The sequence below is a fragment of the Pseudophryne corroboree genome, chromosome 11 (assembly GCF_028390025.1).
Source record: "Pseudophryne corroboree isolate aPseCor3 chromosome 11, aPseCor3.hap2, whole genome shotgun sequence".
NCBI classification, from domain to species: domain Eukaryota; kingdom Metazoa; phylum Chordata; class Amphibia; order Anura; family Myobatrachidae; genus Pseudophryne; species Pseudophryne corroboree.
Window position 1 is genome coordinate 303015620 of NC_086454.1, and position 21476 is coordinate 303037095.

General features: G+C 44.5%; 1 protein-coding gene and 1 long non-coding RNA gene across 2 annotated transcripts in view; one reads left to right on the plus strand and one right to left on the minus strand.

The window, feature by feature from the left end:
• LOC134970207 (uncharacterized) overlaps positions 1-21476 on the plus strand; it is a 140899-nt gene that overhangs the window by 63905 nt on the left and 55518 nt on the right. The window contains exon 3 of the long non-coding RNA XR_010189719.1: positions 4518-4661. This is a non-coding gene — a long non-coding RNA (uncharacterized LOC134970207). The remainder of the gene's footprint in view (positions 1-4517; positions 4662-21476) is intronic.
• Positions 12872-14930, minus strand: LOC134970205 (uncharacterized). The gene is made up of 2 exons (XM_063946220.1): positions 14674-14930; positions 12872-13597 (listed from the first exon to the last, which is right to left on the minus strand). The coding sequence occupies exons 1-2, from the start codon at positions 14719-14721 to the stop codon at positions 13169-13171; spliced, it is 477 nt and encodes a 158-aa protein (XP_063802290.1). The 5' UTR covers positions 14722-14930; the 3' UTR covers positions 12872-13168.

Below are 21476 nucleotides of genomic sequence, written 5' to 3' on the forward strand. Positions count from 1 at the left end.
TTTACAATATAACCTACTAAGTAACCTAATTTGTATGTAATAAATAAGACTAATGTTTAAAGTATTTTTGTATTTTTGTTGTTGTTGTTAGGTAACCAATTTTTCCTTTGCAATATGTTTTCATTTTTTAGCATTAAAAACATAACAATCGCATAATGGCAATTTTTTTTTTTTTTTTAAACATTTTTTTAACATTTTTTAAATTAACTTTTTTTTAACTTTTTTTTTATATAAATGTTTTCAAATTTTCGCGTTCACATAGCATGCCCTCCAAATGGGCCTTCATGCGCTCAATGATGACTGACGCTCTTCTGGGATCTCCAACGGCAACATCTGAAATGCAGAGTAAAAATTCAATTTTAAACATTACTCACATTACCTATTACTTCACAATTCCACAAAGCACGCTTCCAGAGGTGTATCTAGGGGTCTGAGCGCCCCTGGCAAAGTAAAGGACTGGCGCCCCACACCCGCCCATATTTGAAATATCGAAGCGCATGTGCCAAAAAGGGGGCGTGGCCACTCAATAGACCTCAAATACAAATTACACCACTCAGAAGCATTCCTTACTAACATTACACAGCACAGTTATGTCCGTTGTTTCACGTTACGCTACACAGTAGCACCGCTTATACACATTATGCCATACAGTAGGGCCTATAATATATATATATATGCACAAAAAATGCTAGCCCAGTATACCATAATATATATCCATTCCAATAAGAAGAGGTGCACTCACCAGGGACTTTTCAGCAGGTTTTATTTACTCACGTCACCAATGCAGACAAAAACTTAACGTAACCTTTCTCAAGACATCCCACCAGTAGAAGAGACACACACACACACACACACACACACACATATATTATATATAGTGGTCATAGTGGAAATTGTGAAGTGGGGGTATAGAAAAGTGAAGGTTGCAATTATGTGCGCGCCGAAGGCGCATGCACTCAGGGAAAATGAGGTGTAGCCACTCAAAAGGGGGCATGTCCTTAAGTGTAGTGTACCACATCATATACCCCTTATACACATTATGCACCACAATAGTAGGACCCCTTATACCATCTAGTACTAGTGCCCCTTACACATTATGCCACACTGCATGAGCCAAAATTCACATTATGCAACACAGCATGAGCCAAAATTCATATTATGCAACACGGAATGAGCCAAAATTCACATTATGCAACATGGGGGTAAATTTACTAAGGTGGGAGTTCAATTTAAGATGGGATGTTGCCCATAGCAACCAATCAGCTTCTACTTCTCATTTACCTAGCACCTTCTAGAAGATAATACCTGGAATCTGATTGGTTGACATGGGCGGCAGCGGCGGAGGACATGGGCGGCAGCGGTGAAGAGGAGGAAGCCCAGGGCAGCGGCTGTGTGGAGATGGCCTTCGGTCCCTATGACCGTGGCATCACCATTTGAAATCTATTCCAGTGTATACCGGCCCACTTTGAACACATATATATATATATATATAATATATATATACACATACATACATACATACATACATACATACACACACACACAATATTCCCCAGCACTCCAGGATCCCCTTAGGGTAACGTGTTCCAGGCCACTCCTAGGGGGTATGCAGTGGCGGATCTTGCCACGGGCAAGCAGGACTTTTGCCCGGGGCGCCGCCTTCAGGAGGGCGCTGGCGCCATCCGGAGGGCGCCGCACCGTGGCAAGATCCGCCACTGCTGCCCGCTGTGTCCCTGTCCGCCTCCGCTGCCGTCCCCGTCCCCATCCCCGTCCCCGTCCGCCTCCTGAAGGGAACTAGACGCTATGCGTCTAGTTTCCCTTCCTGGAGAGTAACTTTGCTGAGCGGTGCGCGATTACGTCATCGCGCACCGCACAGCAAAGGTCCTCTCTACGAAGGGAACTAGACTCATAGCGTCTAGTTTCCCTTCGTGGAGAGGACCTTTTGCTGTGCGGTGCGCGATGACGTCATCGCGCACCCTCAGCATTCAAGCGGCGCTTTTAATGTACAGGGGGCGTAATTGACCACGCCCCCTGTATTAGGCCACGCCCCATTTCCTGCCCGGGGCGCAGAGCGCCCTTGAACCGGCCCTGGGGGTATGTGCCCCAAAATATGCAGGCAGGAATGAACAGGCAGAACTCGGAGACTCCTAAATAGTAAAATATCTCAACAGGGTGGTTTCATTAATCTACATTTTGGGGATGGTCTTCCTTTCAGGTCCTGAAGAAGGGGAAATAAACCCCGAAACATAAATTAATAAAAGAACCCGCTTGAGACATCCACGAAACATGACGGCCTTATGGTCAATAAACGGACACTGCCTTAAGGACCCTGTGCAAGTCTGATGAGTGCCGCCACCACCCTGCGATTATATATATATATATATATATATATATATATATATATACACACAGCAAAACGAGGCGGCACTTGGAGTCATTGTAAACAAATATAACGTGTATTAAGAATAAATGTCAACGTTTCGGGGACCAACTCCCCATCTTCCCCGAAACATTGACATTCATTCTTAATACATGTTATATTTGTTTACACTGACTCCGAGTGCCGCCTCGTTTTGCTGTCTATATGAGGCGTGTGTCTTCTGTGGAGGGCACCGGAGCAAGCAAGTTCCTTGGTTGGATCAAATGAGTGCCGGAACGCAGGTGTGTGTGTACACACACACACACACACACACACACACACACACACACACACACACACACACACACACACACACACATATATACACGTATACATACATATACACACATACGTGTATATATACATATATTATTATACATTTTTTATATATTTGTTGCCCAGAGCACTTCCCCCCCTCCCCCGTTAGTCCCTCACCAGCACTGACGTCCAGGATCGACCATAGCAGGCAGCCGCTGTCACAGTAATTGGCGCCGGGGTCTGACACCGCGCTACAATCAAGAAACTACACCTTACCCGCGGACCTTGCTGCAGTGACCTCCCGGCAGCAAAGGCTGCTGGGAGCTGTAGTTTATGTAGTTTCCGGATTGTAGCGCTGTGTCGGACCCCGCCGCCGCGTCCAATTAGTGACTGCCGCTGCTGCGGCTGCCTGCTATGGTCTTCAATGCAACCAGGTGTCAGTTTGGCGTGACAAACTACCGGGGCGGGGGGTGACACACCTTGGGGGGCTGGAGTGGACAGCTGCTTAATATTAATTCTACCTACTGGCCGCGGGTGGCACCGCCGGGCGGCGCCCCCCCCTCGGCTGGCGCCCCTTGCGAGTGCCATCCTGGCCAATAGGTAGATACGCCCCTGTATATATACATATATTATTATACATTTTTTATATATTTGTAGCCCAGAGCACTTCCCCCCCTCCCCCGTTAGTCCCTCACCAGCACTGACGTCCAGGATCGACCATAGCAGGCAGCCGCTGTCACAGTAATTGGCGCCGGGGTCTGACACCGCGCTACAATCAAGAAACTACACCTTACCCGCGGACCTTGCTGCAGTGACCTCCCGGCAGCAAAGGCTGCTGGGAGCTGTAGTTTATGTAGTTTCCGGATTGTAGCGCTGTGTCGGACCCCGCCGCCGCGTCCAATTAGTGACTGCCGCTGCTGCGGCTGCCTGCTATGGTCTTCAATGCAACCAGGTGTCAGTTTGGCGTGACAAACTACCGGGGCGGGGGGTGACACACCTTGGGGGGCTGGAGTGGACAGCTGCTTAATATTAATTCTACCTACTGGCCGCGGGTGGCACCGCCGGGCGGCGCCCCCCCCTCGGCTGGCGCCCCTGGCGAGTGCCATCCTGGCCAATAGGTAGATACGCCCCTGCACATATGTTATGGCCTGCATTCAGCTAGTGATAAATAGCAGTGATAATAAAATCACACGGAAACTGCTGCTGTCACATGATGATTCGGGAGGAGTTGTGTGTCATAAATAGGCCCTATAATGATTGGAGACATCCTAGAGGCCGCTTCTGAGTACTGAGCCCAGGAATTGTGTCAGAGTGCTGCAGGTTAGTGTCACTCTGCAGCACCCGGCTCCTGTTACTGTGGAGGAGTCTGCATTTTGGTGTCACTCCATGTTAGGGTGACACCCTTGAGTGGCCCACACCCCCCTTGTAACGACACACTGGGCAAATATGGCAAGGGTGCAATAATAATTTGGGAGAATGAGAGGCTGCTTCCACAATTCCATATGACATTGCAGGACAAGAGACAGATGAGACCTCTGGTTCTGTCCCATCAGTATCAATTAATAGAAATTAGGAAATGCATTTGGAAATTTGTCATTTTTTTTAAAAACAGGTAACTGGTATGTAAGTATAATATTATACCATGACTCCAACAAGCGTTGTGACTTAGCCAACTTGTGTCCAGGCCAGGAACTTGGCACCCATGCATTTGATGGGATGGCATGTGGAAGTAGGCCTATTAAGGTTGCATTCCAGCTGTGTTCCATTTATAGTGCAGGAGGTAGATGATATACGTACATCATTCCTGGTCAGTAACATTTGTTGTACGTCTGATTCCCAGGAACACAACAGACTGCCGGCAGGGTGTCAGACAGACCAGAATGGCATCTCTTGGCTCTGACAGCTGCGAAACACAGAGGCGTGATGCATGACCAAGTACCCAGAGGCCACTCCCAGTGTTTGTGTGCACAGCTTATGTTAGGAGGTTTGTCCTGAGTCACCTGGAGGAAGTGTACCATGCGTCTCTTCTTACTAACATGTGCAGAGGTGTTTTACCAAATGGGGCGGCCCAAGGCCTAACTGGTAAAGTATACTGCCCCCAATAGTCTGCAGTTTGTATTGTGGCAGAAACTTATAAGTTTACGGGAAGGGGACAGAGGAGGGACTACTGCACTAGAACTAAATAATGAGTTAATTATCAAAAGGATACCCCATTTAATATTGTGCCACCATATATCTGGTCACCAATTGTGGGGGTGCTGCCACACCATATATTGTTGCCAACATATGAGAAAGTTTTGAAGGAAAGGGAAAGAATTGGACTGGGGGTGGCGCACTAGAACAAATTAATTACACGAATAAAATGTAACTTTTATTATCATATAAATTAAAAAAGCCAATAACTGTGAAATATTAAAACAAAAACATACAAGTGCAAGACATAGTGCAACATATATTTAAAAAGACACACTCCTTTGATCCAATGTGTTGTGCAATGTCATATATAATCTATATAATTATCTTATGTTCTATGACCTTATACATGAATTGAGTTGGTGTAGTCAGGAATAGATCCTAATAATCCTGAATATATAAAGTGCGGGCCTCAAGTAAGTATCCTACAAATGGTAGAGTATTCTAAATAATAAAATAAATTGGGATTTTATATGAATCACAAAAATTAGTAAGTATGTTGTGACATATCTCCCTGTACCTAAGGAAATAGCGTTTCCAAGTTCTGTGGTCAAATAATTATATCTGATAGGTTGTTCCGGAGGTAAGCCTATTATAGCCAATATTCAAAATATATTGTTCGTTAGAGCATAAATATATTGTTGTACATATGGTGACAATTAGCGTTCTCAGTCTATGCTGTCAACGTCTAAAACTTTTTGTCCCTTTGGCTGTCAGCCTCCTATGTGTCTGCTGTCAACGTCTGGAGTTTTCAACCTTTGGCTGTCAACCTCATATGTATAAACTAGCAATGAGCGTTCTCAGTCTATGCTGTCAACGCCTGAGGTTTAAACTCGTATGTATGAGCTGGCAATAAGCGTTCTCAGTCTATGCTGTCAACGCCTGAAATTTGAACATTTAGCTGCCAGCCCCATATATGCTGAACCTGTCTTCCAGACGTTATCAGTCTCCTGCTATCAACATCTCTGGCTGCCAACCTCCTATGTATATATTGGCAATAAGCGTTCTCAGTCTATGCTGTCAACGCATAAGATTTAACCTTAGGCTACCAATCTCGTGTATATGGACTGGCAATAAGCGTTCTCAGTCTATGCTGTCAACGCCTGAAATTTTAACATTAAGCTGCCAGCCCCATATGTGCTGAACCTATCTTCCAGACGTTCTCAGTCTCCTGCTGTCAACGTCTTATTAGTATAGTTCTAGGAAACGCTAAGCCTTTAGTACAGCTAATCCCATTACAAGGGAGCAGATTGAATTGCTGTAAGTGTGAAAACTTTCTTATAAAGATCACAGATGTATGTAAGTATTGTAGTGGATTTATATCAATCAGAAGATAATCTCTGTTGTATATCATTCACCATTATACAGCCTCTATGTCATTTGTAAATAGGTGTTTCACTTATGAGTCACTATCAGAAGATCACCTGTATAAATATATGCTCGATATCTATATTAGTATTTTACACCTTATAAATCATAGCAAACTTAAATTGCTGTATATGGTGTATAGACAGGTGCACCCTTCAAATATTAGGCTGCATACAGGAATCTCATAACTTTCTATATTATTTGAAATCAGCTAGTCACCCGCTGTCAGAAAACATTATATATTAGAAGTATTCCTTTTATTCAAATTGCGCTACAATATAAACAGCCGCTGTATTCACATAACATATAGCCAGCAAAAAGATGTTCTATGTTTTAAATCACCAGAACCACTACTCACTTACTACTGGGCCAGGTCTTATTTAAAGTAGAATGCTAAATACTTGCCCCTTATTTAAATGGCCTTTATGATATTACTAATTTCAAAGAGTGGCTCTCATGTAATGAAAAACAATAATTTATATAAGTGATTGAGTTGTAAATATACATGTAATAACAGCTAGTGTCTCCTCACTTTCATAAGTTTGATTGAACATAGATATCCTGTGTGTAGCCTGCAAACTAACACACACGCTGATCACTACACTTCTGTTACAATGTTGCTTTCTCTCAAGCTGCGCTGCCTTTTTCTATCTCTGTGATCTGGCTGTAGCTGCATAAGCTTAATTGAACATAGATATCCTGTGTGTAGCCTGTAAACTGATACATACACTCAGGGGCGGATCCAGAACAAAATGACAGGGGGGGCACCATGATAGGGGAAGGCGGGGGGGGGGACTTTTGCGCACACTCCTGGGCAGGTGGGTGTGGTCTCATAATAAGGGTTGTGGCGTCACAGTGCCATACCAATGAGCCACAACCTCATTTTTATCACGCTGTGGGCATGGGTCTGGTGGGTGACAGGGTGAGTATACAAGGACAGGTCTGGTAGGGGGCAGGGTAAGCGTGCAGGGACAGGGTGAGTGTGCGGGGACAGGTATGGTAGGGAACGGAGTGAGTGTGCGTAGACAGGCCTGGTAGAGGACAGGATGAGTGTGCGGGGACAGGTATGGTAGTGGACGGAGCGAGTGTGCGTAGACAGGCCTGGTAGAGGACAGGGTGAGTGTGCAGAGACAGGTCTGGTAGGGGACGGAGTGAGTGTGCGTAGACAGGCCTGGTAGAGGACAGGGTGAGTGTGCAGAGACAGGTCTGGTAGGGGACGGAGCGAGTGTGCGTAGACAGGCCTGGTAGAGGACAGGGTGAGTGTGCAGAGACAGGTCTGGTAGGGGACGGAGTGAGTGTGCGTAGACAGGCCTGGTAGAGGACAGGGTGAGTGTGCAGAGACAGGTCTGGTAGGGGACGGAGCGAGTGTGCGTAGACAGGCCTGGTAGAGGACAGGGTGAGTGTGTGGGGACAGGTCTGGTAGGGGACGGAGTGAGTGTGCGTAGACAGGCCTGGTAGAGGACAGGGTGAGTGTGCAGAGACAGGTCTGGTAGGGGACGGAGTGAGTGTGCGTAGACAGGCCTGGTAGAGGACAGGGTGAGTGTGTGGGGACAGGTCTGGTAGGGGACGGAGTGAGTGTGTGTAGACAGGCCTGGTAGAGGACAGGGTGAGTGTGCAGAGACAGGTCTGGTAGGGGACGGAGCGAGTGTGCGTAGACAGGCCTGGTAGAGGACAGGGTGAGTGTGCAGAGACAGGTCTGGTAGGGGACGGAGTGAGTGTGCGTAGACAGGCCTGGTAGAGGACAGGGTGAGTGTGCAGAGACAGGTCTGGTAGGGGACGGAGCGAGTGTGCGTAGACAGGCCTGGTAGAGGACAGGGTGAGTGTGCAGAGACAGGTCTGGTAGGGGACGGAGCGAGTGTGCGTAGACAGGCCTGGTAGAGGACAGGGTGAGTGTGTGGGGACAGGTATGGTAGGGGACGTAGTGAGTGTGCGTAGACAGGCCTGGTAGAGGACAGGGTGAGTGTGTGGGGACAGGTATGGTAGGGGACGTAGTGAGTGTGCGTAGACAGGCCTGGTAGAGGACAGGGTGAGTGTGTGGGGACAGGTATGGTAGGGGACGGAGTGAGTGTGCGTAGACAGGCCTGGTAGAGGACAGGGTGAGTGTGTGGGGACAGGTCTGGTAGGGGATGGAGTGAGTGTGCGTATATAGGGGGTATCACCTCATACAGGGCACACGGTATATAGGAATAGTATGGACAGGTATACAGGGGTTGTCACTTCAGTACACATGGTACAGGATATAGGGGGTATGACATGCAGCACATATGGGCAATGACACTGTAGGTATATAAGAGGGGTCTTACCCTGGCATAGGAGTCAGACATATCATCCTCATGGTTGTCGTGACCGTGACCTGTTGCGGCGGACATGGGTGCCTTGGATGCCAGAGCGCGGATGGTGTGGAGCTTCTGTACGTAGAGAGAGCGTAGGAGCCGGGCGGCCTCAGAGAGGCGCAGCGCCCGCACACACAAGGGCATCGCCATGATCAGGCTGCCCTGACTGACAGCGAACGCAGCGGGTACGGGCAGCAGTGGGACTCGGCCACAGTAGACCCGGCTGAGGGGAGGTAGAAGCAGTGCCCCCAAATCACGGCCGCCGCAACGCCACTATAGGCATAGTGTTTTGGCAAACTCCAGATAATGCTCCAGTTTTTATGACATCTTATCTATTCTGTATGTTTATACAGCAGCTGGTGCACTGGATCTCCTAGATAGATACTGTGATATTACACAGTGTGATCCCCCTGGCTGCTGTGCTGACTGTGAGTTCTGAATTAACTGTTCTTCTGCCTAGATCGAGTGAGCCGCCCGAGTAAGCCGTTTCAAGCGAGCGGCGGTTCACTGACAGACTAATGTCATTGTCTGTGTGATGAGACCATGAGAAGAACTGACTCGCTCCCGGACGGAAGTGGAACAGAGCTGGCGCTGTGAGCGGCAGTTCTTCACTGACACTGACTTGGTGTAGAAGCGCCGCTCACTGCGCCGCTTCTGTTCCACTTTCGTCCGGGAGCGAGTCAGTTCTTCTCATGATCTCATCACACAGACAGACAGTGTCTGTCAGTGAACCGCCGCTCACGTCACTCCGCTCCGGCCTGCTTCCTCCGCTAATGGGGTTGGGGACGCATTCTGAATATATCCTAAACGACAGGGGGGGCACGTGCCTGGGTGCCCCCCCCCTGAATCCGCCAATGCATACACTGATCACAACACTTCTGTTACGATGTTGCTTTCTCTCAAGCTGCACTGCCTTTTTCTATCTCTGTGATCTGGCTGTAGCTGCATAAGCTTAATTGAACATAGATATCCTGTGTGTAGTCTCTAAATTGATACATACACTGATCACTACACTTCTATTACAATGTTGCTTTCTCTCAGGCTGCACTGCCTTTTTTCTATCTCTGTAATCTGGCTGTAGCTGAGCTGACATTGATTTGAGCAACTGGTACAACTCCTCGATATTTTTAAGAGAAATAGCACATGTTTTGTATTAACCTAAATGAGCTCTTATGTCATAGCCTGTCTTACTACAGTTAACACATTAGCCTGCAAATACTGTCCCTTGTAAATTAAGGTCCGCACTTTTCTTTCCTCCTAATACTGACTAACACCACATTTTAACATGCACATTGAATTAAACACATGGAGCGGAATGTGAAAGACGCCAACGCGCGTTTCACAGTTGGTTTCGTCAGGGCTAACCAGAATGCTTCCATCGATCTGACTATCTTTGTTTGGCCGCACCAATCGCGGCACTGTATTTTGGTCACATGACCTCAGTATCCTATCATGGTGCGGCTCCCTCAATTCGGGATCTAGTGTCATAGTGGGTGCGATCACGTGGTTCAAGCGGGCCAATCATGGTCCTTCTACTACATACACCTGGGAGAAAGATTTATGTTAACTAGTTGTCTCCTCCTGTGGACTCCTTTCTCCTGTTAACATTACTGGATTGAGTAAATACTATCTTGTAGCTGGGTTAATACTATCTTGTAGAGGGGTTATTCTGATATCAGTTGTTTCTTCCTAATACTATTTTAATAATTCTTATTTCATTAATGAGAAACTCCACATTATTTATAGGACCTGTCCAATAGTTATATATTTGATAGAAATAGACGTGAAAAACCTGCCCAAATTTGTAAATCAACCACTGCAAATTAAAATCACCGTGAACATGTGATAATAAAAATAATAAAATTAAATATGATTGAATCTCGTGTGATGTATATGAAATGTGACGTGCATAATTACAAAAATAGAGATTTTTTATACTGATAAAAGAATAAATAATAATTAATGATAAAAGTGAATATGAATAAATAAATAAAAAAATTTTGTTTATAACAAAAATATAAAAATATAATAAATTCAATACTAATGAATTGATTACTAATGTCATACATTCATTAGTGTGACAAACCTATATTAATAAGCGATTAAGTGAATTTCTGTTGATTGGTAGCCATTCTATAGCTACTGTGAACCTGTTTATATTTTGTGATATAAGTGATATATAAACAGTGCTATAGAGTGAATTCCTATAAATCATGATAATCGTATATTACCATGAGAGTGCCCTTATAAATTGAACTTGATCCTTTATTATGTTTATAATTATAATGGTGTATTATATCCCACCTGCACGATATATTTGTCCCAGGTGGATATATAAATTTTTTAAAACGTGTCGTGTTATGGTACTATGAATCGGTGTCCCTCAGACATAGATATTACCATTCATTTGGACTGGGAATGATATCATTCCAGATCCCAATGAATATAACATATGTTTTTTATGGAGATATATCGCATCAAATGCAGTTATTTCCTCATCCCTCATATCTGTAATAGTGTCTTAAGAACCAAGGTGGTGTCCCTCATTATCCATATTGTTCTAGTGTATCAGTGATTGAGTCCCACATATTAAGAATTGTTAATCAACACACTATTATCATCATCATATACTGATTATTTGTTCAACTTATAGGTATCTTTTTTCTTTCTTTTTCTTTTTGTCTTCTTTTTCTCCCCCCCCCCCCCCCCCAGATTCTCATTATCCTACCTTTTGATAAGTACAAATGTGTATAATGGTTTTCTTCTGTCTAGATTAAATCTTGAGGATCCAAAAGAGAAAAATAAAAAATAATAAATAAATGGATAAGCAATAGATAAAGAGTACACATGTACCTTTGATCCCGAAAAATTTATTGGATTGTTTGGAGGGTTCCCTCTATCTCTTATATTTTTTATTGTATTTTTATTTTATTCTCCGTATGAAGATACCAAATCTGGATATAATCCGCTGTACCACTTTACATGGTACTAACGTTACTGCCTATCCTCCAAGATTGGTAAAGGAAAGGACTTCTTACAAGAATGGGAGATAGCAGTTATATTCATTCAGGCGTTGACAGCATAGACTGAGAACGCTCATTGCTAGTTTATACATATGAGGTTGACAGCCAAAGGTTGAAAACTCCAGACGTTGACAGCAGACACATAGGAGGCTGACAGCCAAAGGGACAAAAAGTTTTAGACGTTGACAGCATAGACTGAGAACGCTAATTGTCACCATATGTACAACAATATATTTATGCTCTAACGAACAATATATTTTGAATATTGGCTATAATAGGCTTACCTCCGGAACAACCTATCAGATATAATTATTTGACCACAGAACTTGGAAACGCTATTTCCTTAGGTACAGGGAGATATGTCACAACATACTTACTAATTTTTGTGATTCATATAAAATCCCAATTTATTTTATTATTTAGAATACTCTACCATTTGTAGGATACTTACTTGAGGCCCGCACTTTATATATTCAGGATTATTAGGATCTATTCCTGACTACACCAACTCAATTCATGTATAAGGTCATAGAACATAAGATAATTATATAGATTATATATGACATTGCACAACACATTGGATCAAAGGAGTGTGTCTTTTTAAATATATGTTGCACTATGTCTTGCACTTGTATGTTTTTGTTTTAATATTTCACAGTTATTGGCTTTTTTAATTTATATGATAATAAAAGTTACATTTTATTCGTGTAATTAATTTGTTCTAGTGCGCCACCCCCAGTCCAATTCTTTCCCTTTCCTTCAAAACTTTCTCATATGTATTGTGGCAGATCCTCACAGGTTGCATCCGTCCGTATTGATGATACATTGCCACCTGTCATCTGTAGAATGTATTGCGTTGGAACCTGAACCTCACGTGTGTAGTTGTCTGAGTTCTTTTTCTTACATTCAATGTACTTTTACTTTTTTAAGTGTCACTTTTGTGATTTAACAGATATGTTGAAATTATATATTATATGAAAGCACACCACGGGGGCTATATAATTGGTTCTAAGATCACAGAACTGGCAATCTGTTATAAGGCTGGTTACCTATAACCCCCCAAATGTATCTTGATTTCCAGTATAAAAGTTGTGTATGTGCCCGTGCTGGGAAATAATGAATATATACTTATCTGACCCATCTAACGATGATTCCAAGGACACAGTATCCCCCAAATATTAATTCATCATATAGACACTCCAGTTGGGGAAAATAAAACAAACAAAGTATATCTTTATGCAACAACATTTTTATAAATTTTTTTTTGTATTTGTTGGTAATAAATTATGTGTCTGCAAACACCTTTCCAATGGTGGTACATGCCTCTCTGATGGTAGTGGGGGCACATGCATCTCTGGTGTTTGTGGGGGCACATGACACTCTGATGGTAGTGGGGGCACATGCCACTCTGATGGTAGTTGGGGCACATGCGTCTCTGGTGTTTGTGGGGGCGCATACCTCCCTGATGGTAATAGTGGGGGTGCATGCCTCCCTGATGGTGTTTGGGTGCGTGCCTCACCGGTGTTATTGGTGGGGGCGCATGCCTCTGGTGGTAGAATCAGGCACACATGGTTTTATGGTGGGGGCACCTGCCTCTTCCGGGGTGGCGGTGGTGCCTTCCTCTCCCGGGGTGGCGGTGGTGCCTTCCTCTCCCGGGGTGGCGGTGGTGCCATTCTCTCCCGGGCTGGTGCCTTTCTCTCCCGGGGTGGCGGTGGTGCCTTCCTCTCCCGGGGTGGCGGTGGTGCCTTCCTCTCCCGGGGTGGCGGTGATGCCTTCCTCTCCCGGGGTGGAGGTGGGGCCTTTCTCTCCCGGGGTGGCGGTGGTGCTATCCCGTCCCGGGCTGGTGCCTTCCTCTCCCGGGGTGGTGGTGGTACCTGCTGTGCCTGGGATGCTGGGGGTAATGATGGCGTCTCCCTCTCCGCAGGTACTGGGTGTGCCTGCATCAACGAGGGTAACGGAATCTCCTCATTCTCCAATAACAAGGGCTCATCCCTCGGCCTCATCTTAATTAAATAAAGATAAAATAAAAATACTATGTAATAATTAAGTTCAGTTATTTGCAAACATCCCTTCTAGTCAGACTTCCACCTTTACCATCCTCTGAGGCCGCCCTCACAAGACGTGATCAGTGATTTATGTATAATAAGGTCTATTTATCAACAATTGCATTTGCAGTGTAATATGTTCACGATATTAGCACAGAGGATCGCATTACAAGATACAATTATACCACCCGAATGTATTAAACAGCACTTGCATGGAGTGGGTTACAGGTACATGAGGTGAGGATTTGATAGACTAATAGGTATGGTCAACGTGGGTCTCTCCGGCTGTTGTGGGACTGCAAATCCCAGCATGCCCTGCTGCAGTTTTAGCATTCCCTAATAGCAGCATTGTAGTGGGGCATGCTGGGATGTGTGGTTCCACTGCAGCTGGAGGGCCGCATGTTAAACCCACTTGACTAGAAAAACCATTTCAGCAACGTGCCAAACACGTGTCACCCTGCATGGGGACTATTTCAGTGGCAGTAAGGAGGACCCATAAACAGCCACATACACCCATTAAGGGACAACATTTGGACATACATCACGAATTGGAGACATTACCCATTTATAAACTTATACTAAAGATCACCCAGCCTACAGTTTGCTGACTCATTGGACATGGTGGGACAGACAACTAAGGACATTATATGAACACTGGCATTGTACCCTGGAGTGCACCCATCTAACCATTATTTGAGTACTGTATTAGGGGTGTGAGACATCGCCTTTTGGGAGCTGCTAAGGGTAATTTCCTCGGAGCACTGCATATATTATATTGTATAAGCTCATATATAACACCTACGATTTGCGGCCATTGAGAACCGGCAATATTATAAATAATAGTAAATAACCCCTTAGCTTAGTGAGATTTGGGCAGAGACGCCTCCTTACATTTAGGCCTACCAAATTGGGACAAAACCGCCTTGTATGCCCTGACACGCCCACTTTCAGGTGAGCCCCGTCCCTTATAAAATCCAGGAAAAACCCTAATTGTGCAAACAACAAAGTACAAATAAAAATAAAAGCACACTTACCTTACGCCAGAAGAATATCCAGCACCTGTTACATGGGATGCAGCCCATGGCTGCTCCCTCCCGCCTCACTCCTCGCTCTTCTCGCTTTACTTACGATATAATAATATAATAAAATATAAAAATAATACCTAATAAAATGTAATAAGTAATTTATATAAAGAAATTAAAAATACTCTCAGTAATTATAGCACAACTCCAACTCCAGAGCCTCCGTCCTGTACTACTGGGGACCAGATAACAGGATAAAGCCCAGTGTTCTGCCCTGGCATTCCATTCATTGTGTAATTGGACAGTCATGATGTCATAGCACAGACAGCAGCAGCAGCAGCAGCAGCAGCCATACAGGCAAATATTTGTATTTCATAATGTGACTGTGTATAGGGGTAGGCAGGGACAGAATAGTGTATCTCCCAGCTGCCCCAATTTTAACACCCTAAAAAAGCAATATTTTACCCAAAATGGGTGGAGCTTTGCAGATTGAGGTGATCTTATTTTGTCCCAGTGTCACATGCCTGAATGCTGGGAAGTGAATCAGGCATTGCCAAGCACCATAATAAAGTTTGGGTAGGGGCCTGGCGATGCTGCTCCAGCCTCTCAGGGCACTCTCTGTGCTCTCAGAAGGGCAGAGCGGATGCTTTTTCTTATCATGTGTGACATCGATAAAGCCATAAAAGCAACACCTGACCCCATTCCCCAAACTAACTAACTCCCTCACCCCTAACCCAAACCGCTAAAACAACCCTAATACCCTGTCCCTCATACCATAACCCTAATCCCCAATACCCTATCCCTCCTACCATAACCCCTAACCCAATCCCTAACCCTAATACCCTATCCCTCATACCATATCTCCTAATACCCAATCCCTAACCCTAATACCCTATCCCTCCTACCATAACCCCTAACCCAATCCCTAACCCTAATACCCTATCCCTCCTACCATAACCCCTAACCCAATCCCTAAACCTAATACCCTATCCCTCCTACCTTAACCCCTAACTCAATCCATAACCCTAATACCCTATCCCTCATACCATATCTCCTAATACCCAATCCCTAACCCTAATACCCAAACGGGCAGACTGGATGGTCATGTGGTTCTTATCTGCCATCACATCTATGTTTCTGTATGTTTTACTATATGTTTTTTGGTTTTTTTAATCATTTTTTATTATAGAACTGTAAATACAGTAGCCAGAAATCAAGTGAATACAATACATAACATATAATCAAGCAGGAGAGTGAATTGAGAAAGCAGAAACATTAAGAATTAGGTGGTTACACATATACAAATGAAGTGGCAAAACAGTACAGCATGTAAACGTTGTATGTCGCTCACATAGAATCAGAAAGTAGGGGGTCCTAATTGCAAGGTCTCCAAATTATACCATGACGTTAACTTTATCGCAGATCGGAGGGTATCCTTCCTAGGCGGGGGTAGAGTATATATATAAAAGGCAACCATATACTAAAAAATGTCTCTGCTTTATTATCTTTATTGATAGATGTTTCTAACCAGTCCATGTGAAACAAGTGTTCTATTCTAGGCATAAGTAAAGTCAGAGACAAAGGCCCTCATTCTGAGTTGATTGCACGCTGCCACTTTTTGCAGCCCGTGCAATCAACTAGACGCTGCCTATGGGGGAGTGTATTTTTGCATAGCAAGGCTGCGATCGCTTGTGCAGCCCTGCTATGCAAAACAAGTTTTGTGCAGAACTAGACTAGGGTAAGACTTACTTACCCTGTGCGATCACTTCAGCATAGCAGGACACCTCAACACGCCTGCGTTTGGGTCTCCACGCCCCGAAAACGTTGAGTTGACGCCCAAATCCGCCTTCCTCCTGTCAATCTTCTTGCGGTCGCCCAGATCCGCCTTCCTCCTGTCAATCTTCTGCCTGCGCAATGTGGCCGTCACGCATGCACAGTTCCGACCCGATCGCACGGCTGCGAAGAAGCACAGCGTGCGATCGGGTCGGAATTATCCCCAAAGTGCCAGAGGAAACCCATTGTGACAAAATAGTTTTCTTAGCTGCTGCTGCAATTTTTGCTTACAACAGTTTCTCTTATGTCCTAGAGTATACTGGGGTCCACATTAGTACCATGGGGCATAGGTAGGTCCACTAGGAGCCATGGGCACTTTAAGAAAACCAATAGTGTGGCCTGCTCCTCCCTCTATACCCCTCCTACCAGACTCAGTTTAGAAAATGTGCCTGGAGGAGCCGGTCACGCTTTGGAGAGCTCCTGAAGAGTTTTCTACATTTATATTCAAAGTTTGTTATATTCAGTCAGGGCTCTTTAGGCAACAGCCTGACTGCTTCGTGGGACTTAGGGAAGAGAACGGCTCAACGTCCTTAGAGTTAATGGTCCTGTTTCTCTGCTGACAGAACACTGAGATCCTGAGGGAGCCATTTGCAATCCACACCATGGTGCAGCGTACCCTCCCGCAGCACGCCGCCACCCCCTAACAGAGCCTGAAGACAGAAGAGTGGTGAGTACGGCGACGGCGTCCCGGTTAGCGGGTCACCGGCAGAATTGGCTGCATTAGGGTAGGACCTCAGCTCTGATACAGACTGCGCTCTGGGGAGTCTCACACATGCTGTGGCGGGGCACGCAGTGAGGGGCGCGCTGGGCCTCCTATTGTACTCACACTGGCACATCCTAACGGGTTCAGTCTCCTAGTTGGGCACAATTATAACTCAGGGCCAGTATAAAAATGCGGGAAGCCGCGAGCCATTACAGGGGGCGGGCTTCACTCAGAGCAGATCACACAGTTCTCCAGTGCCATTTTCCCCTGCAGCTTGATCAGGCAGCACTCACAGGGAAGCACAGCTCCTCCTCAAGGACTCCAGTCTCCTCAGCGGTGCCAGGGGGTCTTAGTGCGGAAGGGGGTGGGGAGCAGTGTTGGGACTGTAAGCATTTCTTAGGTGCTTTATTCTTGCGACCCAGCTTAATTTTACTGTTGCTATAGGGGCGCTGTGTGGCTGGCTCTGGCTTCTCTGTCTCTCTGAGGACCCTGCCTACATATACTGTGCTTTCACCCAGGGTTTGTGTGTGTGTGTGTGTGTGTGTGTGTGTGTGTGTGTGTGTGTGTGTCCCTATCCAATCATGTCCAGGGACTGTGTGTCTTGTAAAAGACATTTTGCTTTCTAACAAATATTTAAATTGCCAGCTCTAATATATACTGTGGACGCCTGCGCATCTTATTCCCATGTGCTATGAATGTGCGCTATACATCGCAAAACACTACATCCCATAAGAGAAAACAATACACCCACACATTATCTGAGTTACAAATCTCATTGATGTATATATTTGTTATTAAAAGGATATGTATTCAATATATCACAATGTACTATATATATATATATATAGTTACATGGTTACAATTTACACAGTAAGCAGTTATTACAAACTAATTCAAATACATACATGGCCAGCGATACAATTACAATATTTTGCTCAAATAAAGTCTCTACTCCATATCACTCTCTCTGTCTCAGTAAAATCATGCAGCCACTGGACAGACATCATCTCCACCATCATCTGGGACAAAGAACAGAGAGCTCTTGTGTGTCTGCAATCAGCTATATACTATGTATTTTGGGGGGAGTGCACACATCTCTTGTTACTAGTCTAGGGGAGGGAACTTTCTCATTCATGATGAGTCACTGGTCAGTTCATATGCAAGCAACTTCCAGCCTTGATGGTGTAATTACAGGAGATAGCCTCTGGTCAGGCATGCTTTCTTCCAGGAAATCCATTGTTCTAATAAGAGTGACTTTAGCTTTCATACATTTAATCATATCTACTAATGGCAGTGTGCTACAACTTAATAACAAGCATCAAATTAATCTACACATTAATATGGTTACTGTGACACCAAGCACGACATGTCCATCTTGCTCCGTTTCAATAATACACATACATGACGTTACTCCATTATATAATTTAAAACATTATGATTTCTGGCGCTTGATATGTTCAAATTATGTGCTGTATGAAATATGTGTTGAATATATCTTTGTGGCATGTCTGTGTAAATGCATATGTTACCATATATTGCGGTGCGCGCTGTGAGTATTTGCAAGTATAGCGACTCATAATGTGTGGAGTCTGTATGTTCTCTCTATGTAATATTTTTGACTTCGACATTCCACCCTTTGGCAGTAAACAATAACTGCCATAAATTATTAACATAAGAAAAATATTTCAGACAATAATCGGTGACCTAGACACACGTATGTAGTCATTTTGCAAATCAGACACTTGACTATATTTGGGGAAGACAGGGAGGAGGACGAGACATGCTCTATATGCACTCGGCGGTCACGGGACCACTGGTTGGGTGTGGGACAACATTCAACCTATAGAGTATGCTGGAACAGTGCTTTGGCCTATAATGTCTGATTTGGACTAACATTTCACACATACATGTACCTACGTCTTTGTACACTGATGTTCGGATTCGATTGAGGTTCTGCTGGTTAGAGGGAGAAAACACAAACAAATTGTGAAAGTGACATATAAAATTTTCATGGTATACATTCCTATCATTCCCTAAACATTGTTTCCATTTCTGGAACATTTGCTAGGTCTGTTTCATCATTGAACAAGGGTTATAAGTAGTGTCCTTCCTGGATAACATAAACCTTCGAAGTTCGGGGAGAGCCACTCATAAACCTTTCTTCCACATATATTAATGAGCTCTTTATCTGCTATGTGTGAATAGCCATTGTCTGATTGTTCCTGATTACCTCCCAATTTCCTGAAATTGGTGAGATTTAAACATACCAAGGATTTATCTATGGTACTGGTGGATCTTAAGGCTAGGGGGTCTAGTTATATTATAATCTTTGTCCACCAGTCCCCTCCCCCTTCCGTGTAATTCAAGTACCTCAGCTAACTCTAAAAAAAAATCTGGCACTAATCCTGCATCTTTTCGTCTTAGAGGTACCTGTGAGCACATCCAACATTCCGTTTGGTTTAAGACCTTACCAACTAGTGAGTGGTACTCACTCAAGGGATGTCTGTCACCTTATTGCTAGACTGACATCTCTGGATGCTCTCATCTTCAAATATGGGGTCACAATAACTACAAAATACAGTATTCCTCAGACAATAGCCTATCACGTTACCTCCGAACTCCGTAACTACTAGACCTTTGATTTTTCTCTGGCTTTAACAAACTGATCGGCTAATCCTGGGATCCTATAAGGAAATCACTCCTTCCTCCAGAACCAGTTTCAGTCCCACACTCGACTCCTCATGAAAAACCTTGCAAAAATAGAATGTCCTGAAAAAAATGTTTGTCAGCGGGAAACAGAGAAAAGAAAAATAGAACAAAACAAATCTTGTCCATAGCAAATCAATTACAGCGACTGGTCCTTCTGTAATCCTTTAGCACGCTCTGGTAGTGTTCAACAGTGCCGCCTCTCAGTCTTCACGGAACAGACTCTCTGGTGATACTTTTGCGATCTCACTCCATTTATGAGTTCCTTCCGGACTACCGACTTTCCTGCACTGGGAATCGTGGACCCAAGTCTCTCGGCTACTTTCACTGGGATCGTGCTGTCAACAAAACTTGGTACGGTCCTTCCCACCTGTCTGTTAGGCAATCTGAGTGTAAGAACAATCACACAGTCTCTTGGTTCACAATCAAGACAGTTAGTATTTGGCATACCAGGAATCAAGTTTCAAGTTCTTTCTCATACGTCCTAGAGGATGCTGGGGACTCCAAAAGGACCTTGGGGTATAGACGGATCCGCAGGAGCCTGGGCACACTATAAAGACTTAAACTGGGTGTGAACTGGCTCCTCCCTCTATGCCCCTCCTCCAGACCTCAGTTAGACTTTGTGCCCAGGAGTGATGGGTCACACACTAGGGGAGCTCTCCTGAGTTTCTCTGAAAGACTTTATGTAAGGTTTTTTATTTTCAGGCAGACCTGCTGGCTACAGGCTCCCTGCAGCGTGGAAGTGAGGGGAGAGAAGCAGAACCTACTTCTGTGAGTTTCAAGGCTCTGCTTCTCGGCTACTGGACACCATTAGCTCCAGAGGGTTCGATCACTTGGTGCGCCTAGCTGCTTGATCCCGGAGCCACGCCGTCGCCCCCCTCACAGAAGCCATAAGAAAGAAGTCGGGGGAGTATTGGAAGAAAAGAAGACTTCAGACGGCAGAAGACTTCAGTAACGGAGGTACAGTGGTAGTGCTGCGCTCCATGGGGGTCATTCCGAATTGGTCGCTATGTGTTTCGTTCGCACAACATATTCGCAATTTTGCGATAATGTTGCAAAATTGCGAACGTCCGCCCCCAACGTATTTCTGCTATTTCGTACGCAGTATTACACAAGGTAGGCGTATGCCATATTACAACGCAGTAATGCGAATCCAACGTATACGCACAAACTTCCTCGCAAAAATACGATGTCATCTTAGATTTACACATTCCTCTTAAATGTGCTAAGGCTTTAGCAAACAAACGCACAGCAATGTTTTTTGCCAATAATTAAGATGACACCTTGCAAGTCAAACTCAACAAGCGTCTCTCAATTTAAAATCCAATTAGTGTACTGATTGATTGTGTGCATGACCAATTAAGTCTGCAAAGAATACCTCAAGAACACTTTGTTGGCCTAATTGGACATTACCATGTTTTTTTTTTAAAGCAAGTGCAAGAGATGTGTAAACTGTGCCTGACATAAATGTAAATCGCATAATTTTGTGTGTTTGTTTATTGTGTGAATGTATGTGTTTACATTTGTTTTTTACAATATAACCTACTAAGTAACCTAATTTGTATGTAATAAA

Excerpts from the sequence above, each read along its gene's own strand:
- LOC134970205 (XM_063946220.1), bottom strand. The coding sequence starts at position 14,721 with ATGGGCTGCATCCCATGTAACAGGTGCTGGATATTCTTCTGGCGTAAG. Across the intron at positions 13,598-14,673 it reads GGATATTCTTCTGGCGTAAG|ATGAGGCCGAGGGATGAGCC; the intron begins GTAAGTGTGCTT and ends TATTTAATTAAG.